The 18,875-nt window shown below is 39.2% G+C and overlaps 1 protein-coding gene across 2 annotated transcripts in view; it reads right to left on the minus strand.

Annotated features, from left to right (window-relative positions):
- MED12L (mediator complex subunit 12L) overlaps positions 1-18,875 on the minus strand; it is a 319,974-nt gene that overhangs the window by 67,338 nt on the left and 233,761 nt on the right. For both annotated transcript variants that reach the window (XM_030575113.1, XM_030575112.1), the window contains 7 exons: positions 13,547-13,774; positions 8,644-8,785; positions 7,590-7,710; positions 6,599-6,700; positions 4,992-5,105; positions 831-1,027; positions 17-205 (listed from right to left, as the gene is read on the minus strand). In XM_030575113.1, coding sequence (XP_030430973.1) covers positions 17-205; positions 831-1,027; positions 4,992-5,105; positions 6,599-6,700; positions 7,590-7,710; positions 8,644-8,785; positions 13,547-13,774 — 1,093 coding nt within the window. The remainder of the gene's footprint in view (positions 1-16; positions 206-830; positions 1,028-4,991; positions 5,106-6,598; positions 6,701-7,589; positions 7,711-8,643; positions 8,786-13,546; positions 13,775-18,875) is intronic.

The following is an 18,875-nucleotide window of genomic DNA, read 5'->3' on the forward strand; positions in this document are numbered from 1 at the left end:
TTTTACATTTTATTACCTGAAGTATGCACTTGATGTGTTGCCTTTGAGTGTTGTCACCCTCTGTGCATTCTTTAATACCATGAGGATAACAGATAAGTTGCAGTAGTTTCTGTGCTTGCTTGTTCGAAAGAACAGGATCCAATATAAGATCTTTGTCCGTGCATAACCTCTCAGGTTCTTTCAAGCAGTGCTCTCCCACCCATTCCTGAAAGTAATCAAACAGCTGGATGGATAATGCCAATAAAACACTCATTTTTCACAGATGCAATGCACACACACAATTTTTTCCACATAAATCTATATGATACTTGAAATTTCACCTTCATTCAATAACTTACAACCCTTAAAAGTATAGTACACTTTCAACTGTTTTCCAAAATTTGTTTCCTTAAAAGCAATAAAAGTAGCTTAATAATTAACTGATGCTACCAGATGATATCCACAAGTTCCATGAGCACCTTTTACCAGCCAATTCATGGAGCATCACTGGCATTTCTCAGGTAAAGCCTGCTATTCCAGCCACCAAAAGGGCAGGGTTTTTGAGGTGCAACTGGGAAAAACAGTGTTAACTAAAAAGACTGGGAAATACTGAAGACTACAGGAAAAATTCATCCCCACTTGAGCACCACTGACTTTTAAATGACATCTGGTGAAAGCCGAGCAAATACAAGGGATAACTCAGATTCAAATACCATAAGAAAAAGATGTACAGTACATCCTCATAAAGTCTGTTTTGCATTCAAACATATTAAAGCCTCTTACATGACAGATTTTTGACAAAAAGAATATTGTCTATAAAGAAAAGCTAGAAACACCATTTTACAAATTACCTGCTGGCAAATAGTTCTTAGCACATATCTAGCATATTCACTTAGACTAGCAGTTTCTATGGAAATAGCTTTTCCACATTTCAGTGTGTGTGAGGCACCCCAAATTTCATCATCATTAAGGTCATCTAATAAACCTCTCAGAGTGAAGTCCTCATTCTTCAAAGAGTTAACACCGCTGCTGCCAATTTCAGCATCACCTACACAACAGGAGTACAAAAGTGAAAATCTTATTGAAGTCTTGAGATTTTGAATTTGCATACTCAGTTAAGGAAGCATTCAAAGATATTTCCTAGCTGAGAAACAACACGGAAATGAAGTTTGTGCACAGCCAAATTAGACAGTAAGCAACACAAAGAAAAACTGGATATTAGAAAAATACAATTTTTGAAAACGTTACTTCCTTATTTTGCTTCAAATATTTTTCATTTAAATGAAATTTACTTTTTCTGAACTAGAAAAAGTTACACAAACCAAAGAAAGAAAGAGACTACATCCTTCCTACCCCCAGAGAAGAGTGCGCATAGGCTTGATTTGGCTGTAAAATAAGGAAAAGCTGGGTTACTCACCCTTTTAGGTGTCCCTTTTTTCCAAGTCTTCTCTCTTACTCTGATTTATTAACTCTCCATAGATCAAGAGACAAGTTTTGACTGGTGGTCACCTTAGCCCACCTTACCATGAACTTCTTGACAAGAGAGATTTATTTCCCTGGGAATGGAAAAGGGCAATGCATACTGAGGGAGCCCTGTTAGAAAGGGCAAAATGTTGAATAACCCATCCTTTCTGCAAATCATAAAATAACTGCACAAACTTGACCTGAACATTTAATTTCAGCAGTGGGAAAGGGAATAGACTAAGCAAAGTAAGATCATTTGGGCAAGAAGTAGAAGTAAATATCTGCATAATCTCCTACGTTGAAATGGCAACTAACAACCTTTGAAGAGTTTGAAATCTTATATCAAAGAGCTATCTCACAAAGCAAGACTTAACTACTATTTTTAACAGTGAGAAAATAAGCCCCAAATGCTAAATATAATTTCACAACTGTTGTGGGACCATCTGAGATCATGCATTATGTAGGAAAATAATTATGCTTCCAGGTGATACGCAAGTTAGTGGGACAACATACCCATTCTAGAATTTAGCAGACACTCTTGTGGACCTTAACTGATTTGCCATATGTTCTCTCCAGCTCTTATCGAACACCACAATTTGATCTAATGACAATCTCAATAACTAATATGGCACAGGAAGTCCAGATGATTCAGCCAATTAGAACACCTTAATACAGCCACGTGGAATATTCCATAAAACATCCCCATCAAGTCAATCGCCATTTAAATAGCCATCCAAGCATCTGTCCATCTTTCTCTTGTCCTTCATGTTTAAAAGTCTATTCCAGCTCAACTCATTTAAAACAGTGACACCCAATATATTTCTGCACTTGCGTGGAGCCCTACACCTGTGCCATCAGTTGCAGGATTTGGAACTAACATTTATGGTAAGATGGGAGACTTGCCACCAATCAGGTACTACAGTTATGGCTTCTTATGAGAAATAGTTATAAACAGAGTTTCTGCATCTAGCTTCAAGTATCAGGCGGTAGCCGTGTTAGTCTGTATCCACAAAAACAACAAGGAGTCTGGTGGCACCTTGAAGACTAACAGATTTATTTGGGCATAAGCTTTCGTGGGTAAAAAACCTCACTTCTTCATCTGAAGAAGTGAGGTTTTTTACCCACGAAAGCTTATGCCCAAATAAATCTGTTAGCCCGGTGGCACCTTAAAGACTCGTTTTATTTTTTTTATATCCAGCTGTCTCTTTTGAGCATGGAAGGCACAGGTAGTGTTGGTATGTAGCAGAAAATCCCCCTACATCCATTTCTAAAATTCTTACATATTTAACAAACCATAGCAACATTTTAAAAGCATAATTCTGTATTAATTTCAATTAAAAAAGATCAATGCCATGGCAAACGTATTTCCAAATAAACTGAAAGCAAGAAAAGAAGAAAAGAATATCTTAGAAAACAGAAATATTGTAAATAATAATAAATAATAATCATCCCCCAAAACTAACAATACCCAGAACTAAGCCAACAAGTAAGGGAATTACTAAGATAAAACATACAGGGCCCTAAGCATAAGATATTTATATAGTATTTACTCAATTCTTCTAAGTCAATCCCCCACCATGGAAGTCAATAGGAGTTTGCCTGACTAATGATCTGAGGATCTAGACCATTATAGAGATTGGTCAGAAATAGAACACAGCATCTGACGTTCTGGGGCTTGGGCCCAACTCTGTGAATGACATTATAGTCCAATCTACAGTGCTTCAACAATAACCATAACATAGCAAAAAACAAACAGAACAGGCCTAAAAAAACCCGAATGACACAAAATAGGACAAAATGTATGGGAATGGATAATAATGACATGTGAGCCTGAATTTGTCTTCCTTGCACACCATAACCATCTACATGGTGTTATGGTTATCAAGTCGGTTATTTGCAATTGCAAATCACATACCAGCAAGGGAGACCTAGTCACACAGGTGATATGAGTTATTTATTGTACAGAAGGATGCTAAAAAAAATTCTACTTTTCTGAATTGAACCCAAAACATTGCAATAAGGTTTGTGAAAAGACTACCCTGAATATACTCCTTCTGCAGTTCACTATACAACTGTGTCTTTCACTTTGGAGAGAGATTAAATGTTCAAAAACTGATTTCTGCTCCCAAAATTACTTACTTATTAAGACTATAATCCCATTAGGTATAGTGTACCTGATGTTTTTCTCAATAAATTAAGTGCGATTTTTAGGAATTAATTTGAAATGTGAGAAAGGAGTTAAAAAAAATCAATATTTCACCTTCCAAAATATTATATTTTGAATATTATTAAGGATGGGGTGAGGTGGGACAGTGCTAGGGAAATGGGTGTTCTAGATCTGTGTACCATATAGCCTTTAACTTGCACAAGCTCCTGCAAGAGAGTTTGCATTGCATTGCATTTACAGAGTTTGCATCGCAATGCATAATGCAATCCATGCACTAGTACTAGTCATTTATTCAAACCTCAGCAATGCAGAAAAATAAGAATTCTAATCTAATCACTGCAAACAGCAATAAAGTATGGATGTTAGCCACAAGTATATTTTAACTCCACCTCAATCCACCCCAAATTTAGGTGTATAATAGAGAAGTTATAAAGGTATAGCTATGTCACTTAGGGTGTGATTTTTTTGAACCAGGATAGCTGTATTGGTATAAGCCAGTATAACTGCCCCTTATACTGGTGTAAGTACTTTTATACCAATAAAACTGTGCCCACATTAGGACTGTTCTGCTGTTTAACTTAACCAGTATAGTTACACTGGCAAAACTTTTTGAGCGTAGACCAGCCCGTACTTTACAAATCTACACTTAGGATACACTTTTGTCAGCATAACTATGTTCTGTCAGCAACAGCTCGAAGTATAATGTAGCCTGAATTTTTGCCAGTATAGCTTGTTTGCTCAGGAGGGCTGGAATAAGCTATGTTAGCAAAAGCACAGTCTGTTGAACATGCTGCATCCATACCGGAAGTACTCTGACGATACACAATACCACTATAGCTCTACCAGCGAAGTTATTCTAGTGTACAGCTGGCCTCAGGCTTAAGAATTGACACGAGTGGAGCAATAGTGAGTGCTCTTCTCTGAAAGCACTGTTTAACTATGGCTCTTTCAAGACTTCAGAAATTCAACAGCCATTAAAATTTACTTGTAAATCCAAACATGGGAATAAGTGAAGTTTAAGAGTTGGGTTCAGGATACTCACCTTAGAAATGTCTTAAACATTTTTAGACTAAGCCAAGTTAAAATTTACTGTGACTTTCTGACAGGAAGTGTGTGCAAGAGTCACATCTGCTTAAAGTCACATAAGTCGGGGGCTGACTCACCAGAGAAAACTTCTGTCTCTTGACCTGTGGGGGGAAAGCTACTCATTGGTGTCAAGGAAGCACAGGAAGAATCCAAATTTGTCTTCAGTCAGATACTTTAATAACTAAGGAACTCCAATCACAGGAGCATTATCAAGAAAATGAATTAAACCAATTCCTTTTTTAGCCAAGTGTTAGACTGAAGATCTTCACACACATGACTCTCTGAACAATCTTACCAAGCATCAAAATTGCTTTTAAGACTGCAAACACAGCTCCCACTTCAATGCTGTTGTGAGCAGCGGTTAGAAGGTGGCGGTCACAAGAAGAGCGAATGCCTGGGAATGACTTCCCTAAGAGCAGAGAAAGAGGTATATGTAGTACTGTTATTCTTTACCAGCACAGACTTCTTTATACAAGAACTTTTCTACAATGCATCAATGACTAATTCATGAGGTAAAATGCTGTTTTGCTTGAAGCTGTAGACCAGGGGTCGGCAACCTTTCAGAAATGGTGTGCTGAGTCTTCATTTGTTCACTTTGATTTAAGGTTTTGCGTGCCAGTAATACATTTTAATGTTTTTAGAAGGTCTCTTTCTATAAGTCTATAATATATAACTAAACTATCATTGTATGTAACGTAAATAAGGTTTTTAAAATGCTTAAGAAGCTTCATTTAAATTTAAATTAAAACGCAGAGCCCCCTGAGAGCGGTGGCCAGGACCCGGGCAGCGTGAGTGCCACTGAAAATCAGCTCATGTGCCGCCTTCAGCACACGTGCCATAGGTTGCCTACCCCTGCTATAGGCCCAGCTGCAGTTAATTAAAATGAATGGGGGTAAGTAGTAGTAGCATGCTAACAACAAAACTAGCTACAGTCATTTAAATCTAGTAAAATAAGGTTCTGATCCTGCCCTTAATTGAGAGCCTTAAAAAAGTGTCCCAAACACACAAGTTTAAATTATTGAATTTTAAGTTATCAAGGAAAGGAAAGTCTATTTTGGTTTCAGCTATACAGGTTTATGAATTTCCCCTCCTCATTCTCTTCCACAACGAAGTTGTTATACAGATTTAACAAAGTACATTTAATATAAATTTCTTGTTGTATAGTTCAGGCTGATTCTGCACCACTGAAGTCAGTGGATATTTTTCCACGCTTCAGTTGGAGGAGGACCAGGCCCAAAGTTAAGAAATGAGAAAATGGCAGTTGGACATATGAGCTTTGCTATATGTTTTAAGAAATTCTGCATTAGGATCTCATAACATTGTACACGATACAATAAAACAAAATTATTTTTGAAGATTCGTATCTTCAGAATTTGAAAGAGGCAAGAGCACTGTAGCAGTAAAAGTTTTCTACCAATTTAGTTGTCTTCACTAGAACTATACACAGCTGTTATATTTAAACTGAACTTTTGTTAAAAAGTTACTATGACAAAGGCTGGAGTTCTAAGTTGACAGGATAACATTTTAATGCTCAAGTATCCATACTCCATTGAGTTCAGCAGTGAAATTGTTTCATCTGCATAACCATTTGGCTTTAAAGGTCCTATTTTTCCAGATAAATCAGAAGTATATGCTGCTGAGCTGCTTAACTATACTTCAGTATGCGAGAGTATTTTGACTGCAAATACACAGTTTAAAAAATGAAAATAAAAAATGCAAAGGCAATCATTGTTCAGCTTCTCAGAGAACATTATATTCCATGGCAGAACTTTATTCGCTGAAATGGTTTGGTTACTTCCTGCCATACCAATCACTCTTTGGCTTCTGCAGGAGGCCTATGCAGAAGTTTCAGAATTCATTTAGTTTTCTAAAATGAAAAGAACATGCAGCTTGCCCACTTACCCGTTGCTTGGGGTAACAGGTAGAGCTGAGGTGTTCTAAAGAGATGAAGCAGAAGACGGCATGTCATTCTCGCCCCAGGTTCAGCATCTGGGTCCCCACAGGCTATGAAAAATGGGACATTGACATAAGACACTTCTCTCAAGGATCTTAGAAATCATATACAGAATTCAATTGAAGAGCCACAGAAATAATTCTGTAAGATAGAACCTACTTCAAATGCAACTAGAGCATTTTATTTGATGGGAGTCAGCATTTATAGGTTTTTGGAAGAAGTTAACTAAGCAGAATTAACTAGTGGAGGAAAAAGCAAGGGGAGCAGTGGTCAAATGAGAGCAGAGATGAAGACCTGTATGAAATTGTGCAGAGCATTTAAAGCAAGGATCAGCAAAGATTGAAACAGAAGGCGAGAAAGAGCTAGTGGAGGGATTCCAAGCATTTTGTGATATGGTCCTACCAGTGGGCAGGGCAGAGGGTTGTACCTACTGAACTCTGAATGGACTAGAAGGGAGCACGAGGAGGCCACAGAGAATGTGATATCAGTAGTTGAGGCTGGAGGTAACTAAGATACAGATGAGAATTTTAAGTTGTGGGGGCTGGAAGGAAGGGTTCAATTTCTGAAATGTTGTGAAAGAAAAACTGGCATGCTTTGGATGTCTGGATGTGTTGTGTGCAATAGATAAAGAGATAGGGGACCTGGATAATAGGGAGAAGGATGGTGTTGTCAAAGAAGTAGAATGCATTTTATATGACTTTTATATCATTTATCAAACACAGATTCGATTCACTCTGACATTAGTACTACTTATGGGACCAGTCTGTTACAAATATAAGGAGTATCCTGGCCACGGCCATCACATGCTGCAGTAGCATTCTGCATCAGAAAGCGGTTTCAGAATGAGTTGTAAAGTATTGCAATCAACAGAAAGAAAAAAAAAGTTTTTAAAAACAAAATATCACAAAGTTTGCAGTGTCTGGATTGATATTTTCTTACCTGCTGCAAGGAGAGAAGGAAGTGCAACATGCTGAACTACATCCTCCAGAGAAAAACATTGCCGGGCTATCAGTATAGCAATGAAAATGGCCAGTGAGTCATGGAACGAAAGGTCACTCACCTCGAAAGAAAAACAACACTGGAATGCTTTCACATTACGATACACAAATCTTCATTGCTGTGATTAATGACCGAGACATAAAAGCAAACTTGGCTTACCAATGAAGAGCAAAATTATCACAAATAAGCAGCTTCCTCCACTTTTTAATGCACCTCCTAAATATTTTCAATGGCAAACTTCTATTGATTTAAGTTAATTACAACATGTACTGATTTTTTCTTCATACATCAACTTTAATTAAATGAATAGGAGACAAATTGATTTATAAAAAATGGGACAGATGTTATCTTTAAATAGAAATTGTGGCATACATATTCACTCCTCAGCTGCTAGCACAAAGCAAAAAAAATCCTAGATTTACACAGGCATCCTTGAACATGCATGGTCAAAGAATAAACCGATCTTTTAAAGTACTAGCATAAATATATCAAGCCAGATCCTTCACTGATGAAAACTGTCATAACCCCACTGGCTTCAATGGAGCTCTGACAATTTACAGCAACTGAGTTAGGATCAATGAAGTGTATTACATCCTTATGACTAAGTGCCAACCCAGAGGCATGCTATTTAAGAGTGGGACTGTTCAATTCATGGAAACAGCGATAGAGAAGTAAGATATTTATGTAGGTATCTGCCTGTCTCTTTCACAAGGTACCTCCCATAACCTGTAGCACTACAGTAGTGCAATGAGAAAAAAATGAATTTGAGTAAAAATACAATTCTATATGTAGCCTATATTTTATTTTGAATGAAACAATGAAAATGCAGAAAACAATTCAGGAGTTTCAGAAAATGCTTTGAAGAGATAAACAGATACAGTTCAAAAACCCTGTTCAACAATATATAGTGTTTAGATACTATCTGATGGGTCTTCTAGAGACAACTTAAGATATGTTTAACTGGTACTTATATTTAAAAATACACTGAACTTACATCCACACTGCAAAGCAGATCATTAAAACCCCAGACATGATTTGAAGAACAGCAAAGAGCCTTTAGAACCCCTAACCATTCTGAACTTAGCACCGTGCAGCATGCTGTCAACTCTGCGCAAAAGTTAGCTATGTCATTAATTCTAGAAGACAAGAGAAAACAAGTTAACAGAAGAAAAATGCTCATTAGCAATCAATATTTCAGAGATAAATAAAAGTTTATGTCAAGAGCTATATTTCAGATTTCATCTAGTGCTCTGCAGCTGTGGACACCTAGTCTTGCTAACTACAACATTAGGTACATGCATTGTGCCCAGTTTAATGTGCTGTTGAACAAGGCACTGCAATTTGTAGAGATTGTCCTGTGACAGAATGTACCCATGTCCCACACCTTACAGCCTGTTGTAATAATCTTGGTTCAAAGCTAGGACTTTTAAGGTATCATTTGAAAACTTATAATTTGCTGGTCAATATTTTCCTGATAAAATATGTGTAGCTACATTGTATATGAAGTTACAATATTCTACTATATGGTGTTAACACATATTCCAAACTGAGGCTGGCAAACTGGTCTGTCTCAAAGAAAGGAACGTGTGCCCTGCTTAATTTGCATTTAAGCATTAAGCAGAGTAATCAGCTAGGTATGGGAGACAATGGAAGTTCAAACAGAGAGAAAAATTAGATAGAAAAACACATCAGGGAATATCCTTCCACATAGACTTTGTCTCCTGAATCTCAGCTGGAAATACTTTTCAAGAGGGAGACTGACAGTATAAAAAGGAGGGACAAACACCCCAAGGCACCCCTCCTCTCTCCCTGCCCATCGAATCGCCACACCTGAAGCAACAGAGGAAGCCTTCATTGGATTCTAGGAGAAGGAGTCCTGACCTAGAGGATTTGGTAAGTAAGACTGCTGAAAGAATATGGTGAGAAGTTTTCTTGAATCTGATATAGTTTGCTAAGTTGGGCATCAGTAGCATTTTAACTTTATTTTCTTGTAACTATTTCTGACTTTTATGCCTCATTAAAGAGAGAGATTTTGAGTGAGTAAACTTGTTTTACTGTTTTATCTAATCCAGTGTCTTTAAACCTAAGTGTTTCAACTCCATTTGTTATTTCTATTAAAAATATAACGGACGTCACATAAACTTGTACTGTCCAGGAGACGGCTAGGCAGTACAGGACAAACCTATCTAGGTGGAAACAGAAGACTAGGGGTGTATTGGGGTCACCCTGCTGTATAGTCAAGGCTGATAAGTGCCAAGGTGTGGCTGGCTGGCTGCAGCACACATGCAGACATAGCTGAGAGAGACTTGTAAGCTGGAGGCTGTTCATAGCAATACACAGTGGAGGTTACAGCAGCAAAGCAGTATAAAAGGGCACCACAGGTTAGGGCAGGGTTGACACAGCTACTCACTAGTCTGGATTGTACCCTGGTAAATCACACCTCCTTTATCATCAATTGTCTCCCCCAGCATGATTCAATCATCTTCCCCCACCTGCTGGCCAACCATGAAAGGTGAATTTAGGGATACAACCCTTCCTGGCTCCACCCCACAGTGACAAGTGCTCTGCTCCCTCTTGCAGGGGGCACAAGCTGACACTCTTGCAGTGGTGGCATGGGGAGAAGAGCTCCAGCCTTGATCAAGGTGCAAAATCATTCCCTCAAAAAAGGACCATATTGTAACAAAACCTAAATTAAGAAACCACCTTATCTTGTACAGGTCCCTAAAAATCCTAGACCACCATTGACATTCTTCCAGCTATCAGCTGTAAGGAAAACCATGCCTCACTGCAATGTAGCTAAAATAATTCTCCTGATTAGGAGCAAGAAGGGGACACAAAATCTAATGTGTCATTGTCACTTTGTGGATTACATACAGATTAAATTAATTGTGATTCAGTGCAATGTTAAGAGCCATGTTGACTGGTTAAGAGAGGAGAAATGTGGTTTACTCACCCTGGGCTGAGTTCCATTCTCCCTTTCAGAGGGAAACTCCCTTGGAGGGTAAAATGATAAAATATCAATATGCTATTTAGGGAGGAAGAGAAGGAATGATCTACTACATGAGTGTCACTCAGAAAAGGAAAAGAGATTCCTGCTATGAAGTGTAGCCAATACTTTCCTCTGTTCCTTAATCCATCAGTGACTTTTCAGTAGCTTTACCAAAGCGAAGGAGGACGAAGGAGAAAGACTGATGGGTGGAAATGATATCTATAAGAAGTTCGAGGAATAGATATTGCACATTGTATTTCATAATGATTCCAAAATCCAAGATACTACACCTCTATCCCAATATAATGAGACCTGATATAACACGAATTCGGATACAACACGGTAAAGCTGCGCTCCAGGGGGGCGGGGCTCCGCACTCCGGCAGATCAAAGCAAGTTCGATATAACGCGGTTTTACCTATAACGTGGTATGATTTTTTGGCTCCCAATGACAGTGTTTGAGGTGTACATAAATTCACTCATGATGATATGATTAAGCCTATTATAGAGTCTCAGACCTTGAGGATGACAGCTTTCAATAGCTGAATTAGATAAGGGTCAGAATTAAATCTGAACAACCTTGAACATGGAAAGTTTATCATCTGTCCTAGAATTCTGACTGAATTCTTGATTAAGTGTTCTTAATAGGAGTCAAACCAGAACTCCTTATCTCAACCATTCTGATTTTGAGGGAACTGGAGTTGAAATCCAGATGTAAAAATTTAGGCTCTTCTCCACCTGCATTAAGGGGTTTGCAGAAGAGATAATTAAGAAAAACAAGTCCAATAAGGAAATCCAATGCTATTTTTGGACAGAAAGAATAATTTTACAATTTTCCCATTGCTAAAGATCCTAAGAAAAGGAAGTAATGATGAGAAGAAAAAACTAATCTTTACGAGAAAGTGGATCTCTAAATGAGGTCCAGACATGAAGAGCTCTTCAAGGCCATGCTAAAATGCAAGGATAAATGAGACAATTATTGTTTCATTTATTGTAGTAAAGGGAATCATCACATAGAAGATCTTTCTGTTCTGTCCTAGAAGAGGTATGCTTGATTCGGAGTGAAAATCCTAGGACCAAATTTGGGGTGTCAAAGGATAATTTTAATGAGATGGGAAAAAAAAGTGTTTTGTCCCACAAAATCTAATACTTTTGGCAACTCTTCTTTTAATAAAGCAATTTGAGTTTAGCGCGTTCTTTGTGGATGCTGAAAGAATCACTGTAACAGCAGTCCTTCAGTCCAATAGCAGTCCTTTAATGTTTTTTCACATGGAGGACCCCAAACTCTCAGGTGGGGCATAAAGGGCAGGGCACACAGAGGAAGACGTCTGTGTGCAGGAGGTTGAAAAGGCGCATGATATTGGATCTGCTCTTTCAACTAAAATACACAGCTGTGGCTATGGGTAATATAGAGAAGGTTCTTTGAAAGCCACCTACCTTCCTTTTTTGCTCCCCCATTGATCCTTACAGGGGCTGAACAATTAAAAAGAGAGAGAAGCCATGTCTACATTACAAGCTAAAGTGTGAGTCTACTGCTCGTGTACACATATTCAGGCTAGCTCTCATTGAGCTCACCGAAGTATAAAGAGTAGTGTGGCCACAGCAGCATGGCAGTGCAGAATACATGCCCACTGGTTTCAGAAAGGTCTGTACTCAGCATGGCTCTGCCTCTGCTGCTGCTACCAGTGCTGCTGCAGGCATTCTGTTATTTATATCCAAACGAGCAGGATGAGAGCTCGCATGAGTATATACATAAGCAGGGGAACCACACCCCTAGCTTGTAGCAAAGACATAGCCAGAGAAAAGAGGGGGGAGGGAGAAGAGAGAGAGGAGGTAAAAACAGAGGCAGAAACAGACGAGAGAGAAACTGGACAAAGAAAAAGATGGTGGCAAAGTGCCAGGAGAGAGAAGGAAAAGTTCCCTATCATTAACCAGCCTATTGCAAAGATACATCACCAGAAAAGGCTGGGAAGCACTATGATAGTCCCTTAAAGCCTTCTCTTTGAACACTAGTCATTCTCTTGAAAGACTGAGCTGACAGGAACATCAGTCTATTTTCTTCTCTGCTGTCACAGGTACTTTCCATTTAGAGACCAGATACCATGGAACAATAGGAATATAAGAAATGCCAGACTGGTTCAGACCCAGGGTCCACCTAGTCTAGTATCCTGTCTCAACATCAGCCAGCACTAGATGCTTCAGAGGAAGGTACAAGAAGCCCCACAGCAGGCAGCTGTGGGATAATGTGACCCACATGCACGTCTCACCCTAATCCTTAATAGCTAGAGAATGGTTTAAACTCTAAAGCATGAGATTTTATTTCCCTTCCAAAATTCTTCTTTAATGAAGGAGCTATAACAAACCTGGATGTTCTTGTTATCCATTTAAATGCCCAATCCCTCTTTTAAAAACTTACTAAGTACTGGGCCTCAACAGCATACTGTGGCTAGGAGTTCCATAATTCAATTAATTAATAATATAGTTCATCTGGGGAAGGAACTGATCTGGTACTCAACATTCCTTGACAACGAGGATACTATCAGGCTGTGATGATGACTGTGCTGAGACAGCAACCCAGTCTCAGAATCATGTAAGCCTACACCTGCACTAAGCCATTTGTTATTAATCCTTCCCTTTTAATGTTATGCAAACCAGTCTGATGCAGTCTAGGTGAAAGGAAACTCGTTCAAAAGAACAGTGCAATGCTGAAGTGGCGACAAAGGGGAAATCTGTCAACGAAGAGAATATCAAAAGGATACAAAGGGAGCCAAAAAAGAGGAAGGAAGAAAAACATGCACATGAACAGTCCCAGTTAGCTCTAATAATATCTCAGATACTTGATTTCACTGCAGCACTAATACTTATTTCAACTACTTCCATAGTTCTACTTCTGAATCAATTTCTCTTACCTTCCTGCATCTTGGTGCCCCATACACACATTCATTAGTGTGTTACAGACAAAGCTGTAGCGATTGGGTGCGTTGTCATTCAGGATCTTGCCTAACATTGAGTAGTTGATGCTGTGAGCAGAGGGATTTTCGATAAAATCCAACATAAACTCTGGATCCCATAACAAGTTGGAGTTTGAGGGCTGTACGTTGCTGTATATCGTTTGCTTTACCTTTGAACAAGCACTACTAAGGTTTAAAAACAGAAGGAGAGACAAAATTATTATTCACTTCTCCTGGGTTACTGAAAGATTTATGCAGATTAAAACAAAATGGCCACCAAATACTACTCGCAGAGTTAATAGATATATTGTTAAATCCCAGAAAGTCTATCGTATTTCCCTAGGGGGCACTGGAGCACACAAGCACGGGTGGAGGATATCATAGGCTAGAGGAGCTTTGCCTCAGCAAACAGCCCTCCTGCTTCCAGCTTGGCCCAGCTCCAGTCTCCCTGCCCTCTGGGGCTGGGGGCACTAGCCTGGGGCAGGGGCCAGCAGCTGCAGAGGGGGCCTCTGGGGTGTGTGTGGAAGAGACGGGGCTATGAGCTAGCCTCCACCAGCCAGTAGTTCACACATCGCTTATGCACACAAGCAAATTCACCCTACTTGGATTACTCTTCTGTACTCTGTTCCAGAAAGCTGTGGTGTTTTTACAGCGTCTGCCAAACCCAGGTAGCACACAGCCAATTTGACTAAAGTTTTCCTGCAATTCATATAAACTGACAAGTTCCCAAACCAGCTTTGTGATATGTTTATTCAAAGCCTGAGCAGCCAGATGAATCAGAGAGTATTCACCTTATACAACGTGCCTTGTAAACATATGCTGACGCTGCTTCAGAAGACTGCTTATTCCTCTTTTACATTTCATGACACACTGAGTAAACTGGAGTGTGCATCAGGGTGAGGGATTAAGTGGCAAGAAATATCAGTATCCTACCTACATTCTTTTTAAAATAAAAAACCTCAACTCCTTAGAAAGACAACATATTTTACAACAACTTTTTAATTATTGACACAGTGAACTATATATCATCTATGATTTCTTGGCTGACAGAATCAAATAGAAAGAGGGTATGAGAATGTCATGCTCTTATTACATTAACAAACACAGAAGATAGAGAGAGACAGTCTAGGAAGAAATCAGATAATTGTATATGCAAAAGGTTAAAGAGGACATTTGCATTAATTAAAGAGATGCTGGTTATGATTCCACATTTAAGGCCTTATTTACATGAGTGAATTAAACTAAATTCAGAAATCAGATTAAGAATTCCTTATGTCAATTTACTGTAATCTGATTTGACATAAAACACTCAAGTCAATTAAAGAGGGTTGCATTGATCCAACTAAATTGGTGCAACTTTGGTGAAACTACAAAGGAAACAGGATCTAACACAAGTTGGTGAAGAAGTCACCAGATCAGAAGTATTATTGGGTCAGAAATGTAGTTTTCACCTGAGAGATGGGTGTGATCATCAAGGAAATGGAGGTCAGATATTGGGATCAAACACAGCAAATCCCTCAGGGTATGTCTTCAATGAAAGGTAACCCAGGCTCTTATTTGGGTGTTGCCGCTAACCCTCATCCTATATATACACAAAAACCTGACCCAAGTTTAGTGTTTTCCCAGGCTAGCTAGCTTGTTTTTGGGCTAAAGGCTGAGTGAGGTTATTACTCAGGCTGCTAACCCAGTTACTCTGCAGTGAGGATGTGGGTAAACTATTGGAGTGCTGATAGTACTCCAGTGCCTTCCCATAATTCCTCCACATACGCAGAAGGATAGACAAGTTGTCCCATAATTCAGTGAAAAGAATCACAGAGTGATTTAGCTTAATGCAGCAGCACAAAGAACCATGGGATATGCCCCCAGAAATCCTAGCGACACACACATGGGTGAGTGCAGCACCAGTCAGGACACAGTAATATGGGTGTGGCTCCTCATACCTGGGGTAGGCTAACCCAGGGACAATCACCTAGGTTAATTCTGCAGTGAAGGCATATCCTCAGAGGTAGGAATTTTCTAATGGTGTGAGCATTTAATTTCTCCCACAAATAAGATTTTTGTCTGCCTACTAGAGGCTGAATGTAGTTTAGTACTGTTTAGCTCCAATTTGATTTTAAACTCCATTTTCTAACAAACTTGTTTTCATTTAATATATCTCAGGTTGTAAGTTATTCTTGGGATTTTTACTGTGGTCCATTCTCAAAGACCAGAAAGAGGAGTTTCTGACCTCTCGTGAGAGGCAGAAAGGCACTGAATCTGAGACCATGTCTACACTTCAGGTGCTACAGTGGCATAGCTACATCACTGCAGCTATACCACTAGTGCCATAGCTTGGACACTTTTTATAGTGACAGAAGGAGGTTTTCTGTGTGAATTTTTCACATCACTGAGTGCCATAGATATATGTTGACCTAACTTCTAAGCATAGATGAGGCCTCAGTGCAAAGAGACTGCCCATACCCAGGAGCTGTTGCCAAAACTCAGGCTGGGGGGGGACAGATACACTGGGAGAGCTACAGTGGCTACTAGAAACAAGGAACCATCAGTAACAATTTTTTGTGGATTTTTGCCATTTTTCCTATTGAAAAACATCACTACCTCTTCCACAGCCAGAAACAGTTTAAAGAGTAATTGCTCTAAATGTCTATGGTGTTAAATGGTATCCTACAAAGACAAGCTCCATGAGTCTTTTGGTTGATCAGTTGCTGTCATCTTTGTCAGTGCAAATGGGATCCACGCTAGGAAATCCAGGCCTCTGGCATCACACAGTCACATTATTCAAAGTATTCTCTAGTCACAGGGAAACCAATGAAAAGAGAGGACGAGTAGCAGCTACATTTATCTTTTAAAAAAAATACAAAAAAGTATCAAAAATCAAGCTTGGACTTGGACTTTCAGAAAGCCTTTGAAAAGGTCCCTCACCAAAGGCTCTTAAGCAAACTAAGCAGTCACAGATCAATAACAGGTTAAAAGATAGGAAACAAAAGGGTAGGAATAAATGGCCAGCTTTCAGAATGGAGAGAGGTAAATAGCAGTCTTACCTCAGTATCTGGGCTAGAACCAGTGTTCTTCAACATATTCATAAATGATCTGGACAAATGAGTGTGAGGTGGCAAAGTTTGCAGATGATACAAAACTACTTAAGACAGCCAAAGTTCAAAGCAGACTAGAAAGACTTATAAAGGGATCTCACAAAACTGGGTGTCTGGGTAACAAAATAACAGATGAAATTCAGTGTTGATAAATGTAAAGTAATGCACATTGGAAAACAATCACAACTATACATATGAAATTATAGGGTCTAAATTAGCTGTTACCACTCAAGAAAGATCTTGGAGTCATTGTGGATAGTTCTCCAAAAATGTCCGCTCAACATGCAGTGGCAGTCAAAAAAGCGAACGATGTTAGGAACCATTGGGAAAGGGATAGATAATAAAACAGAAAATATCATAATGCCACTATCTAAATCCATGATACACCCACCAATTGAATACTGCACACAGTTCTGGTCGCCCCTTCTCAAAAAAAGATATATTACAATGGGAAAAGGTACAGAGAAGGGCAACAAAAATTAGGGGTATGGAACAGCATCCATAAGAGGAGATATTAAAAAGACTGGGACTTTTCAGCTTGTAAAAGAAGCAGCTAAGGGGGGGATATGATAGAAGTTTATAAAATCATAAATGGCATAGAGAAAGTGAATAAGTGTTATTTACCCCTTCACATAAAACAAGAACCAGGGATCAACCAATGAAATAAATAGGCAGCCAGTTTAAAATAAACCATAAGGAAATACTTCACACAATGTATAGTCAACTTGTGGAACTCATTGCCAGGGGATGTTGTGAAGGACAAAACTATAACTAGGTTAAAAAAAAGAACTAGATAAGTTGTTGGTGGATAGATCCATCAATGGCTATTAGCAAAGATGGTTAGGGATGCAATCCCATGCTCTGGGCTTGCAGTCTCTAAAGCTTCTGATGGCTGGATACTGGGACTGGATGACGGGGGATGGATCACTTGATGGTTGCCCTGTTCTGTTCATTCTCTTTGACGAATCTGGCATTGGTTATCGTTGGATGACAGGATACTGGGCTAGGTAGACCACTGGTCTGACCCAGTATGGCCGTTCTTATGTTCTTAAGTTGAACAAAATTATCCTTCATGCAACTCCACTGAAGTCAGTAGTTCAACAAGGGATGTAATTGGCTTGTAATTTTTGAGACACCAAAGTAATATGAACACCACAGAAACAATTGTAAAGTCAATCTTTTCTTTCTTCACTTAAGCTTTTGAGGAGAAAGTGGGCTAAGAGCTGGAGTGGTTATTTACATGTGCATCCTTTTCGTATTATTTTATGTATTTTATCGAATGGAATAGCCTGAAGTAGCTATACATTTCAATGAATGAATGAATCAATCAATCAATCAGCACCATAACTTTTGCACACATTTCACTGAAGCAAAGTAATAAGACTGGAGTTTAATGTAATTTGGAGCCAAAAGTACACCACCAGAGGTGGTGGATAATCCAGACTCTGCAGAACCAACAACTACTTTGGTACTAGGGTGACCAGATGTCCCTATTTTATAGGGACTGTCCTGATATGTGGGGCTTTTTCTTCTATAGGTGCCTATTGTCCCCCACCCCCATCCCAATTTTTCATACTTGCTGTCTGGCCATGCTATTTGGTACGTAAGGAGGGAAGCATAGGTTGCTGAAGATGCTGAATGTCAGTTCCACTTACTTCACTACTTATTTGACAAAACATCTCTCCATCATCTCTGTTTTCATTCATTTTGTAAAATCGGCTTTGGTACCTGTGTACACGTGTAACTTCGCTGGAAGTCTACAGAACTTTGCTGTCACTCACCATCCGTCTACTTCCATACAACTCATCGTTTAGAAGGTAAAAAAGCCCTCACAACTTTCACCTGAAAATCTGGCATTTATTTTTTCAACAACAAAACTCCTCTCCTTGAGACAAGTAGCTTGCCATTTCTGAAAATGGGGCTGCTTATTCCACATCTAATCATTAGCCAGCTGCTTAGAGATTGAAGGCTAGATTATATCTTGAAGACCCTGTTTTATGTTAGCAGGTTGGGGCCCAATTTGTTGTAGGATCCCCAGATCCTCCTGGGACTTGAGGGAGGGACATGCTGCAGCCTCAGCTCTACCACTCATTAAAAATGCAGGCTGCATGTGTCCCTCTTGGCCTGTCCAGTTACAAGGACATGGTCCTCCTCTCACTGTGCCCCTTTAAAGAATCCAGTACTGTTGGAATTGC

Source organism: Gopherus evgoodei, chromosome 9, assembly GCF_007399415.2.
Source record: "Gopherus evgoodei ecotype Sinaloan lineage chromosome 9, rGopEvg1_v1.p, whole genome shotgun sequence".
NCBI classification, from domain to species: domain Eukaryota; kingdom Metazoa; phylum Chordata; order Testudines; family Testudinidae; genus Gopherus; species Gopherus evgoodei.